The sequence below is a fragment of the Pseudonaja textilis genome, chromosome 1, assembly GCF_049901715.1.
Source record: "Pseudonaja textilis isolate UNSWEBS1 chromosome 1, rPseTex1.2, whole genome shotgun sequence".
Taxonomy (NCBI): domain Eukaryota; kingdom Metazoa; phylum Chordata; class Lepidosauria; order Squamata; family Elapidae; genus Pseudonaja; species Pseudonaja textilis.
Genome location: NC_141990.1, coordinates 292,922,281 through 292,938,157, shown reverse-complemented (window position 1 = coordinate 292,938,157; position 15,877 = coordinate 292,922,281). Strand labels below are relative to the sequence as shown.

Genomic DNA, 15,877 nt, shown 5'->3' with positions numbered 1-15,877 from the left:
TCATAATGTGACTTGGTGATATATGAGTGAATCACAATAATAGTTCTGTCTGAGATGTCACATAAAGCAAAATCAGACAGAATAAAAGCTTTCTGGATTTGACTAACAGAATTTTAGTTAATAGTTCTACTTTTTTTTTACTAGAATCCAAATACTATTGTGATATTTCTTTCTGTAATTTTCATTTGGTAGGCATGCCCAGGATGCTTATCCAAATAATAGTTAATTTGCAGTAAATGGCATTTAAAACTTTTAAAGAGAGACAAACACATTTCTGCTAAATTAGCCTATTAATGGCAAAGATAATGACTCTTTAAGTTATGCACTGCTCTTCATTTGCTACTTTTACAGAGTATCTTGAACCATGTTAAACTAATTGCTATGTAACTCCTTACAATTAATGGAGATTTTCCACTGAGGCACACTATATTTGCAGCTATACAGTGGCCACAATAATTTCCCTTCTTATTTTTTAAAATTTACCATGGTCATTTGATCTATTAACACATCAGCATGTGGTATTTGTAGTACAATGAATCATCTGCCTTGGAAACTCTGGCTGCTTTTATACAATTATGTCCATACTTAAGCTTGACTTGTATCATACTGAGTAATAGTCCTGGATAATCACCTATTTCTAACCCCATGTTGCCCTATATAAAAGTAATGATCTTGATGCAGATCCTTACTGATTTTTATGCAGGTGCATGGCAAAATTATAAATTACAGGACTAACCAATATGTTATGTTCACCAGAGTTATTATAGTTGTAACCCAGCACATTTGGAAGAAGATAATTTCTTGTCATATAAATAACAGTGCTACCAGTAATTTCTCTTCATGTTTATTTATTCAATTTATAATCCACTTTTCCATTTATAAATATGTTTAAATGATTGAAAACTTTTTTTTCAGTCTAAGAAGTTCATTCATACATAGAGGACCAGCAGAAGCATTCTTAGACTTTACATTTTAGTTTTGATGCTTGGAAGTATAAATTGAGATTAAAGAATGATTCCATTGGAATCATTATGTTCTTTTGTAAATAGTTTATTTATTACACACACAAACAAATACTTATAATACTTTGTAAGTTTCCTTGGGTTAGTTGGTAAGTAGGTGATCTTAAAAGTTACAGGATTATTGTATATAATATGGACAGCTATATAAGTAGCATAAATAAAAACATTAACTCATTCCGGTTCAGAAGATTCTTCCTGTGTGCTGATATAACAACCAGTATAGTGTTCATCAGCATATTGCATATTTGTAGCTAGATAATCTTAATATAGTATGTTTTGCAAAGTTTGCTAATTGGTCTTCAAGGATATCAAATAGAATTTCAATACATTTCCTGTACAAGCTATAGTGGCCTTTCAATATTTTTTTTTAAAAACAAATTTTATTAGTTTTTACAAAACAATACACAAACAAACAAAGCATAGAGTATAATGACATAAGAGAATTTTTCTAGAGAGACCAATAGAACATCGTATTTAAAAACAAAATAAATCCAAATTATCACATACAAACACAATTTAATATATATATTTACATCATTTGTTCAACTTCATATCTTATCCCAACTTCTCTTTGTTTCTCCCTTTCATTCTATTATTCAAATTATATTTCTTACTAAAAAAATTTTTTTATTGCTTTTCAAGGACAATACACAAACAAACAAAACATAAAACATAAAACATCTTTTCTGAAAGTTGCTTGGTCCCGGGTTAAAACTCTTCGTACAGACACAACTTCAAAAATCATATTCATTTTATATACCATTCCATATCTTATTACCATTTTCAATTTTCTATATAGCTTCTTCCCTCTTTTAACTTTCTTAGTTTTATTCTATTTATCTCATCTCAATTCAAATCATAATACTTGTCATTCTTTGTCTGTTCTATTTCCAGCTATCCATTCATCTTTTCTCTTTAAACAAAGAGCCTTTCAATATTTCTCATGAAACACAAACTGTTAAACCTTTTATTCAGCAAAAAAGAAAAAATACCAAAATATTTTAAAATTTTGATTCAGAGTGTTTATATGAATATGTTAATACTATACATGTATAAATCAGTCATAAATAGTAATTCTTGTAACACAAATGTATTTATTGTCAAATACATCTTTAGAATGTTCAGGACAATCTTTTCCTAATTTATCTTCTGCTCAAATGGAAATGTGGTCTTTTGTTTTTACTTATAAATTAGAGTAATTTCCATTGGAAACTTGTTTTATTTTCTAAAACTCCTGTAGCCATTGCTGTTTGAATAGTCTGTATTCAATAGTCTATAGTGTAGTTGCTTTGTTTACAGTCTGCTCAAACAAATATACCAAACAAAAACCAAGAAAATCATATTACATTTATATGGTATATGAACTTGCCCTCTGTATCTTATAACCCCCTTTTTACAGTTTTCAATTTAGTTATTGATTTATCAATCAATCAGTCACGTTTATGTGGATGCCCATCTCAGAGAAATAACTCTGGGCAGTATATTATGTGTGGTCAGTTAATTGTCATTAATTCAATAAGCAATGATTATACAAACCATTAACACAGTGTATAAATCCAGTAATAGGATTAATAATTTCTCAATGTCATAACAGACATGATTTATTTTGGCTTGCAAAGTAAATCCTATTTTGTATTCATATAATCTTAATTTGTATCAATTAGCAAGCAAAATTTTAGCAGCTATTATGTATGCAGAATAAACTACTATTTTGATGGCCATGCTCAGCCCCATGTTTCCTTGTCTGCTAGCCAGGGAATGGTTTAAATCTGGAAATATTTTTAGGGAAAATTTGAGAGGCATGTGTCTTATTTTAACCTCAGACATTTAGTTTGATTTACTTTTCATTGTTAAAGGGTGTGATACCATTATGTCTATATTGAAAGCTCTCAGACCTTCAGAAAGGTTATATATGCCTATGAGTGTGGGAAGAGATTTTAAGAATAAACGATAGTCAAGCAATTATACATCAATCATTTCACTGTCCAGAAGATCATTCTCAAGAGAAGATTTCAGACAATTGCTAACTTGCTTCTGCCAGGCCACAGAAAGCAAGATGCCAAAAATGTTTCTAAGAACCCCAAAGTTTTATCTTGTGATCTAGTAATAGTTCTCTTATCACTGTTTATGTCACAATACATGAACCTACCATTAGAAAAAGCTGCACGAATTATAGCTACATGGGTCACTGAAAGAAATGATATATGTTAATTCTTGTTGAATAAATCACTGCAAGCTCAATTTTTCATTCCCCCCTCCAGTTATATCAGTTTTATCTTTATGTACTGTTTGAATGAAAATAAAGTATTGATATGTCCATTAAAAGGAAGAAAAAAAAACCCTGTACATTGCATAAACCTATTCTTTCACATGTTTGTATGCTGAGTATATTAAATTCTGTAATGTTCTTAGGAAAATAGAAATCCCAGCACTTCTCATTGTCCTCATGTTAAACCTAAATACATTACAGGAGACCACAATCTAAACATGGTGAAAGAGATTGGCTGCAGGTTGGCAGTAGAGTGAGATAGCCTTGTATATTTTTTCCTTATGTTGAAAAAAGCTGAATTGAAAGAATATTCTGAATTTGTGCATTTCTGTAACAAAATTTCATGGCTAAAATTAATGTCATTCACATTTAAAGTTCAGTATTCTGATTCGTATGACCCAGATCTATGCAGTGACTTAATTCTCATTGTTTCTCAAGACATTCTCGTTTACACTCTTTTCATTTCTTTCATTTTATTGGTGAACTGCCCAGTGTTATTTTTTACAGGTTGAGCAGCAAGATTAGTCTTATAAAGAAACAAGTACCGTATATACTCGAGTATAAGCTGAGTTTTTCAGCACATTTTTTGTGCTGAAAAAACCCCCTCGGCTTATACTCGAGTCAGATTCCCTGAAAAAAATGGTGTGGAGCTCGGAGCTGGGCAGCGCTTCCTGCTTCGTGTTTCCTTTGCAACTTGTAAGCATGGGGTATCGGAAGCAGAAAAGTTCTTGCATGAGGATATATTGTTTTTCTTTATTTAACTGTTTTTAGGGGAAGACCCATCGTCATGTGAGAATGCTCAGACACGAAATCTATCCGCCTGAAAACAAGTGTGTGTGTGTGGGGATTTTAACAGAGGAAGACATAGGGAGAAGGCAAAGGAGCGGAAGATCCTTCAGCCCTAGCTGCTTTCAGTCTGCTCGGGAGGAGGAGGGGAGGAGGAGGTGGTGGCAGCGGCTCGCGTTGTTTTCTGAGATCGCAGAAAACAACGTGAGCCGCTGCCACCACCTCCTCCCCTCCTCATCCCGAGCAGACTGAAAGCAGCTAGGGCTGAAGGATCTTCCGTCGCTTTGCCTTCTCCCTATGTCTTCCTCTGTTAAAATTCTCCCCCACATACACACTTATTTTCAGGCGGATAGATTTCGTGTCTGAGCATTCTCACATGACGGTGGGTCTTTTCCCCCTAAAACAGTTAAATAAAGAAAAACAATATATCCTCATGCAAGAACTTTTCTGCTTCCGATTACCCCCATGCTTACAAGTTGCAAAGGAAACACGGAAGCAGGGAAGCGCTGCCCAGATCCGGAGCTCCACACCATTTTTTTTTTCCAGAGGAAATCTCACTTGAGTATAAGCAGAGGGGTTTTTTCAGCACAAAAATGTGCTGAAAACTGCTTATACTCGAGTCAATAAGTTTTCCCAGTTTTTGAGGCAAAATTAGGTGCCTCGGCTTATATTCGGGTCGACTTATACTCGAGTATATACGGTAAATAAAATTTCCCAAAGTTCATGACTTTTTATTTCTTCTAAGAGATTCTTTAGAATCTCTTAGATAGAATCTCTTAGAATCTATACGAACCTCTTAAAAATATTACTGGCTCTGTGCCTGTGTTGCTTCTTTAAGTATTTTTAATTGTTAACCTTGTTGACAGAGGAGGAAAAATGAGAGAAACTAAGTAAACATCTAGTTCAAAACATTCCACTACCAAAAACAATGGATGCTTAGTTACTTAGATTCCTCTGTTTTTTCATAACTCATTTATCATGAATCTGAGCTCTTTTTTGGCATTGTTTAGGTAACAAGCTCTTATAGTAAGAGAAAAATGGACTTTCCTTTTTAAATAGTCAAATCTTCCATCAATGAGATTACAATTTAGATTTTTTATCAAGTTATTTCTTCATTGTGAGACTTTTAACTAATCTCTTCTGTTATAAAATTTGAAAAGACAACAGTTTGAGTTCTGATTTTTTAAATTTATTGTCTTTATTATAATCTCCCTTTCCTAACCTTCCCCCTGCATGATGAAAATCTTTGAAATTAAATACTGAGAGGTGGGGGGTCTTATCTAGCTTACACCAAGTCTTCAACAGGGTTTCTGCCTTGCTGACTTTATACTGCCAAAGCTCTTTTAATCTAGTCCAAGACAGAAAGACTGCAAGTCACAAGTTCAAGAGGAAAAGGATTTAGAATGTGTTTCGTTATGCATTAAAGAATCCTGATTAGGTTGAAGGTCAGACCATCTTTCACTATCAATCTTGACAAAAATTACTACTCATGATATGTTCTTGTATATTAGAAATGCTTTGAATAAATATTTGATCTGGTGGTTAAAGGCACCAGGCTAGGTAGTGGGAAATCATGAATTCTAGTCCTGCCTACTTTAGCGATAAAAGCCAGATAGTCACCCTCTCTCAGCTTGACTCACATCACAGGGTTGATGTTGTGGGGAAAATAGGAAGAGGAAGGAGTATTAGTAGGCATGTTTGTCACCTTCAGTTATTTATAAGAACATAAAGGTGAGATACAAGTAAATAAATCACTCTTTGTAATAATAAATCATTAAAATATAATCAGGGTATTTTAATAAAGCCTTCTTTCTGATTAAATCTTAATATCAACGTTCCTAGAAAAAAAAAAACTGTAGAAAAGATGAAACTGCTTTATACAGAATCTGACAGAATCTGAGTTCTCAAGTCCCTGAGTAATTGTGTCACTTGCTGCTTGATCCTTCTTTAAGGAAATATGCTGAGGATCAGTGCAGTACAAGATTACTTGAACCTTTTTGCAATAGAAAAATCACTAAACTATGGTCCCTAGTAAAATAATATAATGGTCCACCTCTTTTCAGTTCAAAGTCAATTAGAAAAGAAAAACAACACGTACATGCCTGATTAATACTCACTAAAGCATAAATTATGCCATATGTTGAAGTATGCAATTAAAAAAAAAATCTGAGTAAGTTTGCCTGACTTGTGGTTGGTGTCTTTCTATTCCCCAGAGCAAATTCTTTGGCAGTTATGCTGCTGTTTCCCTTTGGTCACTTCATATTTCTAACATGGGATATTTACAGTTTAACTAACTCCTGCAAATTCCTTCTAAGTTGCTTTTGAACTGCTTTTGGGAAAGTATATGAATTTCTGGAATTGATTGTATTTTTGCCTTAAGGACAATTTGATTTTTTAGGAATATCAAATATAAGCTTGAGATAATATATGGAAGAATCTATGAAATATAATTTTTTAACGTAATTATAACTAAATGCCTCAGATATTAGGATTTAATTAGTTTAGATATAGGGCTATACAATGCTTTAAATTTGATTTGAAAGACATGTTTTAGAACCACTAATAAAATACATCACCTGACTCCAACTCATTAAAGCAGCCATGTATGTTTCCATGATCATGTGGCCACATCAGGGAGGCTTCATGTGTGTCAAGGTTTCTGTTAAAGCTTTGCAGTCCTGGAAATACATGTATCTGCTATAATGAGTTGCACCCGTTTTTGATTTGAATCATCACTTTTAAGCTGATTCAAAGGATGACTAAGCCTAAATAACTATTTTAAAATTTTGTTCACTCTTACCAACTTTTTTTTTTCAAAACCATACATTTTCTCCTTTAGGTTTTATGTGTGTGAAAACAGAAAAAGACACTGAAAGAATTCTAAGAAATGTTCATATTGTCATGAGTATATTTTCCAATTGTAAAAATTGTATAAAGGAGATGTATTTTTTATTTACCACACTGAACTCTTGAAGTTGATATCTGTTTTTTAAGGAAAAAAGAATTTGGGATCTGATGATTACAATGGATACTCCGTGAATTATATTTTTATAGAGTTTTTTAAAAAGTTCAACATACTTATTTTGTAGATTTATATATCACTTCTCAGTTCTCAAATTATCATACTTAGTATGATCCAATTCTTTCATGACGGAAGATGGATTTGACTTCTCCATTAATTTAATATTTGCTAGATCTTAATTTTACAAAGAAACTAAATATTGGTAATGTTAGCAGCATACCCTTTGGTAGAAGTAGGGGAAATAACATTGTGTCTTTAATAAGTGCAGCCCATGGGTTGATTTCTTGTCCCTTTTGTCTACTAATTATACAAGTATAATATACAGTACAGTGTAGTATAGTATAGTACTAAATATTCTATGCTAATTGTAGTACCAAATTGTAGTTTAAACACATCTTGAAGTTGAAAAAAGTTGTTTTGCTTTTATGCTGATGTAGTTATTATATTTCATTTTGGAAATTGGGATTGTAAAATGCTTGAGTTGTAATTCTGATGAATATGAAGCCTTCTAATCAAATATTTACTTTGCTCAAAATTAAATGACATTAACTTTAATAGACTTGCTCACAAATCAGTAAATAGTATAGAAATGTACCACAAAAGTTTTAAATTATCAGATTTCTTCTGCTGAATTAAAAGTTCAAACATTCAGGGGTGAAATCACTCCAAATATTGTTTTACTTAACTGGTTGTGTATTTCCCTAACATATTTTTTTTCTTTTTTTCCCTTTTGTTTCCTCAGGAAAAGAGGCATAGAGGTTATACCGGTGAGTGCATTATGTTGATTTCTATTTAAATGATTATGTTAATGCTAGTATGGCATCAATCTCTTCTGATCTTTCTTTACAATATACGAATATAAAATAATTTGAAAACTTCTAATAACTAAACGTTGAATAAAGGGAGTCCTTAACTTATGATCAATCATTTAACAATTGTTATAGTGGCCTTGGAAGGAGTGCTTCATTGCCAGTAAAGCACTTCTGCCCCTTGTAAAATAGCAATAGCACTTACATACCGCTTTACAGTGTTTTACAGCCCTCTCTAAGCAGTTCACAGAGTCACCATATTGCCCCCAGCAACAATCTGGCTCCTCATTTTACCAATCTCAGAAGGATGGAAGAGTGAGTCAACCTTGAGCCGGTGAGAATCAAACTGCTGAACTGCTGGCAGCAAGCAATCAGCAGAAGTAGCTTGCAATACCTCATTCTAAGCACTGTACCACCACCCCTGTTTGATGCATTGGCTTTTTGGGCAGCTGCAGCAAACTCCTGGCTCATATATAAGTGCCACATAATTGCATTTTAACCATGGCAACTGGCTCATGCTTATGACTGGTTGTAGCATCTCAGATTCATGTGACCAAAATTTCCAACTTTTCATGTCAGTTACAACCACATGATACACTTAACAACCACCATAAAAATGATGGTTATTGCACAAATTGGAGACCAAAAGGGGAATTGGGCTTGTACACCGTGTAGTAACCCTTGTAATTCTAAAACAGGTAATCCATGGCTCCCTCATACTCCCCCACACCCTTTCCAACTCAACGTTTTACCCTTATGTATCAACTGTCATGCACCCGCCCTGAATCATGCTTCTCATGTAACATCGTGCACCCTTTCTGACACCACCATGCCTTTCAAGCACCATCTTACTCTCGCCTAGACTCATGCAGTGCCTCTCAGGCATCCTCGCACAACTTCCCCAACCTACACTTCTTACATAGCACCGTACAACCTCCAGACCTTCACTGTGCCTCTCCTTAAAATTCTACAGTGATGAAGCACCCATAATTTCTAGACCAAACCATTCCACTAATTAATTGTTCTCACTGTCAGGAAATTTTGCCTAGTTCTAGGTTGGATCTCTCTTTGATAGGTTTGCACCTGTCACTTGTTATCCTGCCCTCAGGTGCTTTGGAGAATAGGTCAGCCCCTTCTCTCAGCCCCTCAGATATTGGAAGATTGCTGTCATGTCACCCCTCATCCTTCTCTTCATTAGACAAGATATATCCAGTTTCTGCAACTATTCATCATATGTTTTAACTGCCAGACCTCTAATCATCTTTGTTGCTGTTCTCTGCATTCTTTTATTTCTCTGATTGGCAGTTCCTCAGTGTTTTTATTTTCAGTGACACTAATAGAAAGTGATAGCTTTTACTGTAAGAATTAAGTAGCTTGCCTTTTGTAATCTACAAATTAGAAGCACTGCTGATACTTATCCTTCAAAACCAGAACATTTAATGCTTCAAAATATACCTAATAGTTACAGAGGGATATGGAAGAGATATTTATATTTATATCTGATATCAGAGAAACTACTTTAGGAATCCCCAAAATTCCTGTTTGATGTAGGAAATAAAATATGGCTGATCTGCATAATCAATTAATCATTGAAATAGTTTGCAGGTAGAAATAGTTTGCACATCTTGTTTTTGCTTACAGCAACCTCCTACCTTATATATGTGTTAGGTTGCTGGATGGACCTGATAGGAATTGTAGTCCACTATATCTTGAGGGGGTATCACATTGAGGAAGATTGAATTAAATAATTTAAAACAGTATTCATGTAATGAGGACTGAGGAATACTCAGCTTTAAAGTGCTTGCACTAGCCCAGATTACCATTGTAAGCAAATCAACCTTTGTGATCGTTGTGTATGGATCAAGGGGTGGGTGTTGAAGGACCTGTAACTCTGTATTTTACATATTTTACATTCATATTTAAAGGGGAAATACAATCCCTTTAAAAAATATTTAAAATATATCAAGTATAGTCATACTTGATCTAAACAAGGACTAAACTTCTAAACTGGAAGCCGCTCTGGATTGATAGCAGACTCCATCATTTTCTGGTCTCCACCCAACCATTTTTTATTATCATATGATGTATTCTCATTATTTTCTTTTTCATTGTTTATTTCACTGTTCTATTTTACTTCTGTTTTGTTTACACTCTTAATTTTTTCTTTTTTATTGTAGTAAGCCACCTATAATAGCCTCAGGGTGAAAAATGTGGCTAATAAATGTAACAAATAAATATATAAATAAAGTATATAAATGATGCAATTCCAGAAAGTTTATGGTCAAAGGAACATTAGGATCTTTTTTCTTCAGTTGTTGCCCTGATGACCTTGATGTATATAATAATAGTTGCAATCAGATTAAAAGTATGCAAGCCACCCAAGACCATTAAAGAGGTAGAAAACCTATTGTTTAAAAAGTGATCAAAATGTGGTACAGTACACATTCCAAGAAATGAAAATGTGATAAAATATCTTGAAAGCAAATTTCATTTCTAGACAAAATAATTTAGTGTGATTTTACACCTATAACTTTAATCATTCTGATGGGTACTTGATCATTTAATATTGTTAGTAGCTGCTCCTTCATAATACAGGTCAAAACTTATTAATGGCAGTTATTCCTATAACAAGAATTGCAAATATGCAGGGATTCTTATTTAGCAGCAACTAAAACAGCCAATTGCAGCCTTAAACTCTTTCAGGCATTGTTTTCCTTTTCTTAATTAGTGTAATGTCTGAACCTATCTCAAGAAACAAAGCATGGTTTACAAACTATAGGATGGATGAATATATTTTGGTGCCCAAGCAAACATTGCTTAATATGACATGATCGTGTATTCTTAAACTGGAATATGTACTTAGGAAATGATCTGTATAGACTAGCTAAAAACGATAGTACTTTATATGAAAAAATCAAGATAGGGATCATATTTGTCAAAAAGTATTTTGTCCTTTCATAATAAACACAAATATACATTAATATATGAAGCTTATATGAAGTTTGGAAATTCAGTTTTGAGTACAAAGAAATAGAAGTTATAATAAGTTTATTGAGTCTGAAATAGCTGGTAGAATAGAAGATCTTTTAAAATATTCTATTTAATATTTAGTTGGGTTTTGGAACGTGAGCTTTGAAATACATTTGCAGAAGAAAGGTACTAATTTCTCTCTCCTTCTCACTTCATCAGCGTTGGTGGTTAATAAGTTCTTCTGAAGCTGTAGTCTGCCAGAAATAATCTGAAGATTTGGTTTAAAATGTCAATTCACAAATAATAGAATAATACCTTTTCAACATTCTATATTTTAGCTGATCCAGGTAATATTAAATCAAGTTCTGTTAAGATTAGGTAAACCATCAATCTGAAACTTTTCTTAGAGAGTAAGGCCCTAGATTAGTGTATATGAAAACAAATGCATTGCATTGTCTTTTGCTATGTTTTTATTTCATATGCACAGCCAAAATAATTTTTCCTTATCCTTGTTATTCTCTAGAATACACTAAACCCAATGCTATTCCATTCATGAAGCTGTCTCCCAACCTTTGTGGTTTGTCGGCCTGGCTGGTGGGGAGAGAGGGGAACTGGGCTGTGTGCCCACTGGTCTGCCCCTTGCACAAGTTGAGCACGCATATACACACTCCAGCCAGGCACTCACATGGCCCAATTCCGAATAGGCCACAGCCAGGAGGTTAGGACCCCTGCATTAGTGGACTTTGAATTGTGTTTTCATGGAAATCAAAGCACAGTAAATTGGAAATCAAATCTTAAATTCTGCCATGTTGATGGATTCTGAGAGCATGGTAAGCAGTAAAACAGCATGGATAGATCCTATATAAAACCATAAAAAATAATGGCTTTCCTTTATAACGGGGGGGACTTTATGTTCTTTCATTCCTTCTGTACAGAGGAAAAGCCCTTACATTTACTGATAACTTCGTTATGCAAAGTTGTTGTTGTGATTTAATCTAAACTAGCAGATTATGTCCAAGAGAACATTGTACTTTTCCAAATGTATTTTGTCTTTAACCTTGACTTGATACTGTCCTCTCTGATGTGCTTGCTATTGCAGCTTTTGTGAACTGTCCTCCATTTTTGTGTATAATTTTGCTAATTAAGCATTCTGTTACTTAATAGCAAAAAGATTACGCATTCATATCAGACCTTTGAAATAGGGAACTAGCTATAGTGCTGGTTATATATTTGCTTCTTTCTGCAAAATATTTTTTGGGAGACATAGCAAAGTTTGATAAATCTGTAGCATTAAATCAGTAGGTTGTACTTGAAGATGTCACTTCTTTGCTGCGGAACTATTCCGATTGCTATGAAAAAAAATGAAGGTAAAAATATATACACTTAAGAGATTTAACTGAAACTCTTATTTCTGAAAATGGACAAATCTTTAGCTAGGTGAAATTTATAAATGTTTATCTTTTTTCCTTATACTAATAAGGAAAATGGCAATGCTAAATATCCTAAATATTTAATGAACTGATTGTATTAACCAGCAGGGTTGCTTTTAATTCTTCTTTCCAGTGTTATATACTATTGAGCTAAGCCTGATAAAATTCTCATATTGCTGGTATGAGTCATTTTCCCTAAGTGATTAACAAAATAAAGATTAAATCATAAAGCATACAATGTAAAGAAACAAACTAAAAATAACTGTAGCAAGTAGAAAAGTATGAGACCTATTTGTTTTTTAGTTCTTGATGAATTGCAGTTTGTATGGCTCAGTGTTTAAAGATGCTGAGCTTGTCAGTTGGAAAACCGATAGTCCAGGTTTTGAGAGCCGAGATTGTGTGACGGGGTGAGTTCCCATTACCCACCTCGGCTTTTGACAATCTATTCTAGCAGTCTGAAAACATGACAAAGTAGATACTGTAAATATGTAGCACTCTGATGGGAAATTCTCCCTCGAGCTGCTCGGATCATCCAGAGAGTGGGAGGTGCTCCAGTCTGCGTCTGTGTAGGCTGAGCTTAATTACTGAGGAACGCTCCGCCCTCTATCACGTGGTCCCTTGCAGCGTTCCCCAGTTTATGCTCAGCCTTCGCAGAGTTAGGCTGTGTGTTTTGATTGTGCTTCTCACTCTTGGCTGATTCAAGCAGGATAATAATAATCTCAGGTTTGATTCCCAGTTCTCTACTTTCCTTAGCCTCTGCGCATCTGAGGGTGCCTTGGGATCCAGGGGTGTGCGTTTTTTGCCCCCAGGGGGCTGAGTGGGCGGCTTAGCGCTTTAGCGCTAACCCCCCCCCACCGCCCTCTGCCGTTTCTCTTCTCTGTTCCTGCCTTGTCGTCCTTGTGCTGCCTATAACGGTCCGGATTCATTACGATACTGGTTTTCCCCCCATTTAACGCCAATCTCCCTGGTAGAGGCGATTTTAGCGTCCTCGCCCTCGTGGCTCGCAGGACTCCTCCGCCCTGAGCAGCCCATTTCATTTTTTGCATCGATCCCCAGGTGGCCGCCATTTTGGGCGTCGCCTCGTGGCCGGGCGCCATTTTGTGGCCTCCATTTTGCTGCAACGATCTGCTAGCCCTTGCCTCAGGCTTCCAGGCCTAGTAGGGCTCCTCTCTCTCCTTCAAAAAGGGAAGAAGCATCAAATTATATTTACTGGTGGTGAAAGTGTTGGCTCCCGCAGCAGAGCTCAGGGCGTGGAAGCAAGTGCAGCCACTCCCTCCCTGGGGGGGGGGGGGGCAAGCTGCCTGAGGCCTATTATTCCTGGCATTAATTTGACTAATTGGCTCTTCTTTTTCTACCACAACTGCTAGGTTGTCTCTGAGTCACTCTTTAATACAGGATATCTTCATATTTTTTACATTGGTGATCCAATCTCATTCAATTGGTGTTTATTCTCTCTCAGATTTGCTTAGAGAGATATAGCTTCTCATTACTGCCTCAGCAGTGTGTTTTTTCCTGGATCCATATCCTGATAGTATATATTCTGTATAATAGAAGTCTATAACTGTTGCAATACAGAATTTTTGATTATATTTTTCATGACATCTCCTCCCTCTAGGGACCCCTCCAAACGCAATTTGATGGACTCTGCCATCCACCATTTACTCTCCATCCAGGCCATCCAGCCAGTCCCCCCCTCTCAACGAGGTCAGGGCTTCTACTCCTACCTCTTTGTGGTTCCCAAATCCTTGGAGGGGTGGAGGGCTATCCTGGATCTCAAATGGCTCAATCGCTACCTAACCCTCCGTAAATTCAAAATGCACACCCTTCAATCCATCTTGCTGAGCACCAGGCAAGGAGATTGGCTCTCTTCTATAGACCTCTCTGAGGCATACCTCCACATCCCAATTCGGCCCTCCCACTCTAAATTCCTCAGATTCTGTTACAATCATCATCATTTCCAGTATGTGGCCCTTCCCTCTGGGTTAGCTTCCGCTCCTAGAGTTTTTACTAAGATCCTCGCGGCCTTGGCGGCTCACTTAAGGGACCACCCGGTCCGGCTCCATTGTTACCTGGATGACATCCTCATCCTGTCCCACTCAGAATCCCAGGCAGAAAAGGACACCAAGATCACCCTCTCTGCACTCCAGGCCCATGGGTTTCTAGTCAACCAAAAAAAGAGCCAATTGGTCCCTTCTACCCGAATTGCCCACTTGGGGGCCATTATTGACACGGTGCAGGGGAAAGTGTTCCTTTCTCTGGAAAGGCTCCTGAGTATTCAAAACTCTATTCATGTTATTCGACAATCAAAGAGGGCTTCTCTATTAGAATTGTCTAAATTACTGGGAAAAAATGGTTTCATGCATCTCTATTATTCCTTGGGCCCGTTTACATACCAGGTCCCTGCAGTGGCTCCTGCTCCCGTTTCAAAGGTCGGGCAGAAGCAATTCAAAATCCACCATCAAGGTACCTCCAAAGGTCCTCTGGTGGACCAACCCTGCCATCAACAGGGGTCATCATTTCAAAGAACCTCAGCGTCTCATCATCACCACAGACGCCAGCCTGAATGGCTGGGGCGCTCACATCCAGCCCCTTACAATGCAGGGCAAATGGTCCCAAGCAGAGCGGGTATGCAGCATAAACTGACTGGAGCTCCACACCATCCACCTGGCCCTGCGCCACTTCCTGCCTCAGGTATGCGGGCGGCACGTCCTTATTCTCACGGACAACGTCACCGCCAAGGCCCATGTCAACAGGCAAGGCGGTACCCAGTCTATCCGGTTGATGAGGGAGGCCGAAAGACTCTGCCGTTGGGCAGAGCATCACCTCCTCTCGATCAAAGCGGAACACATTTCGGGGGCCTCAAACACCCAAGCGGACTGGTTGAGCAGGGCCACCGTGGACCAGTCCGAGTGGCGCATCCATCCATCCCTTTTCAGGGAGGCGACCATGATCTTCGGCCTCCCATCAGTGGATCTCTTTGCATCCTCCCTCAACACCCAACTCCCTCGGTTCTTCTCCAGATTCCCTTCCCCCGGGGCCGAGAATCACGACGCCCTTCGCTGTCCGTGGCCCATGGGACTCCTGTATGCCTTCCCCCCGCTAGCTCTGCTCCCCAGAGTCATTCAGAAACTGATCCAGGAGGAGGCAGAACTGATCCTAGTGGCCCCCCATTGGCCCAGACGGCCGTGGTTTGTGGACCTCCGCAACCTATCAGTGTCTCCTCCTGGAGAATCCCTCCGGACAGGATCTCCCTCTCCCAGGGGCCCATTCAGCATCCGGAGCCCCAATGGCTCCAGTTAACCGTTTGGAGGTTGAGCGGGAAAAGTTGAGGAAGGAGAATTTATCTGACCAGGTTATTAACACCATCCTGGCTGCCAGACGGCCTTCAACCAACCGAATATACAATGCCACCTGGGTCAGTTTCTGCAGTTTCCTCCCTGGTCAACCCGCTCTCGCCTTCGGTTGCCCAAATTTTGAACTTCCTCCAGGACGGGCTCAAAAAAGGTCTTTCACCTAACACTTTGAGATGCCAGGTAGCGGCCCTCTCGACTGTCATTTCTGGCGACAAC

At 37.3% G+C, this 15,877-nt stretch overlaps 1 protein-coding gene across 2 annotated transcripts in view; it reads left to right on the top strand.

Moving 5' to 3' along the window:
* ITPK1 (inositol-tetrakisphosphate 1-kinase) overlaps positions 1-15,877 on the top strand; it is a 129,485-nt gene that overhangs the window by 29,295 nt on the left and 84,313 nt on the right. For both annotated transcript variants that reach the window (XM_026713311.2, XM_026713303.2), the window contains exon 2: positions 7,842-7,866. In XM_026713311.2, the coding sequence (XP_026569096.1) occupies positions 7,842-7,866 (25 nt within the window). The remainder of the gene's footprint in view (positions 1-7,841; positions 7,867-15,877) is intronic.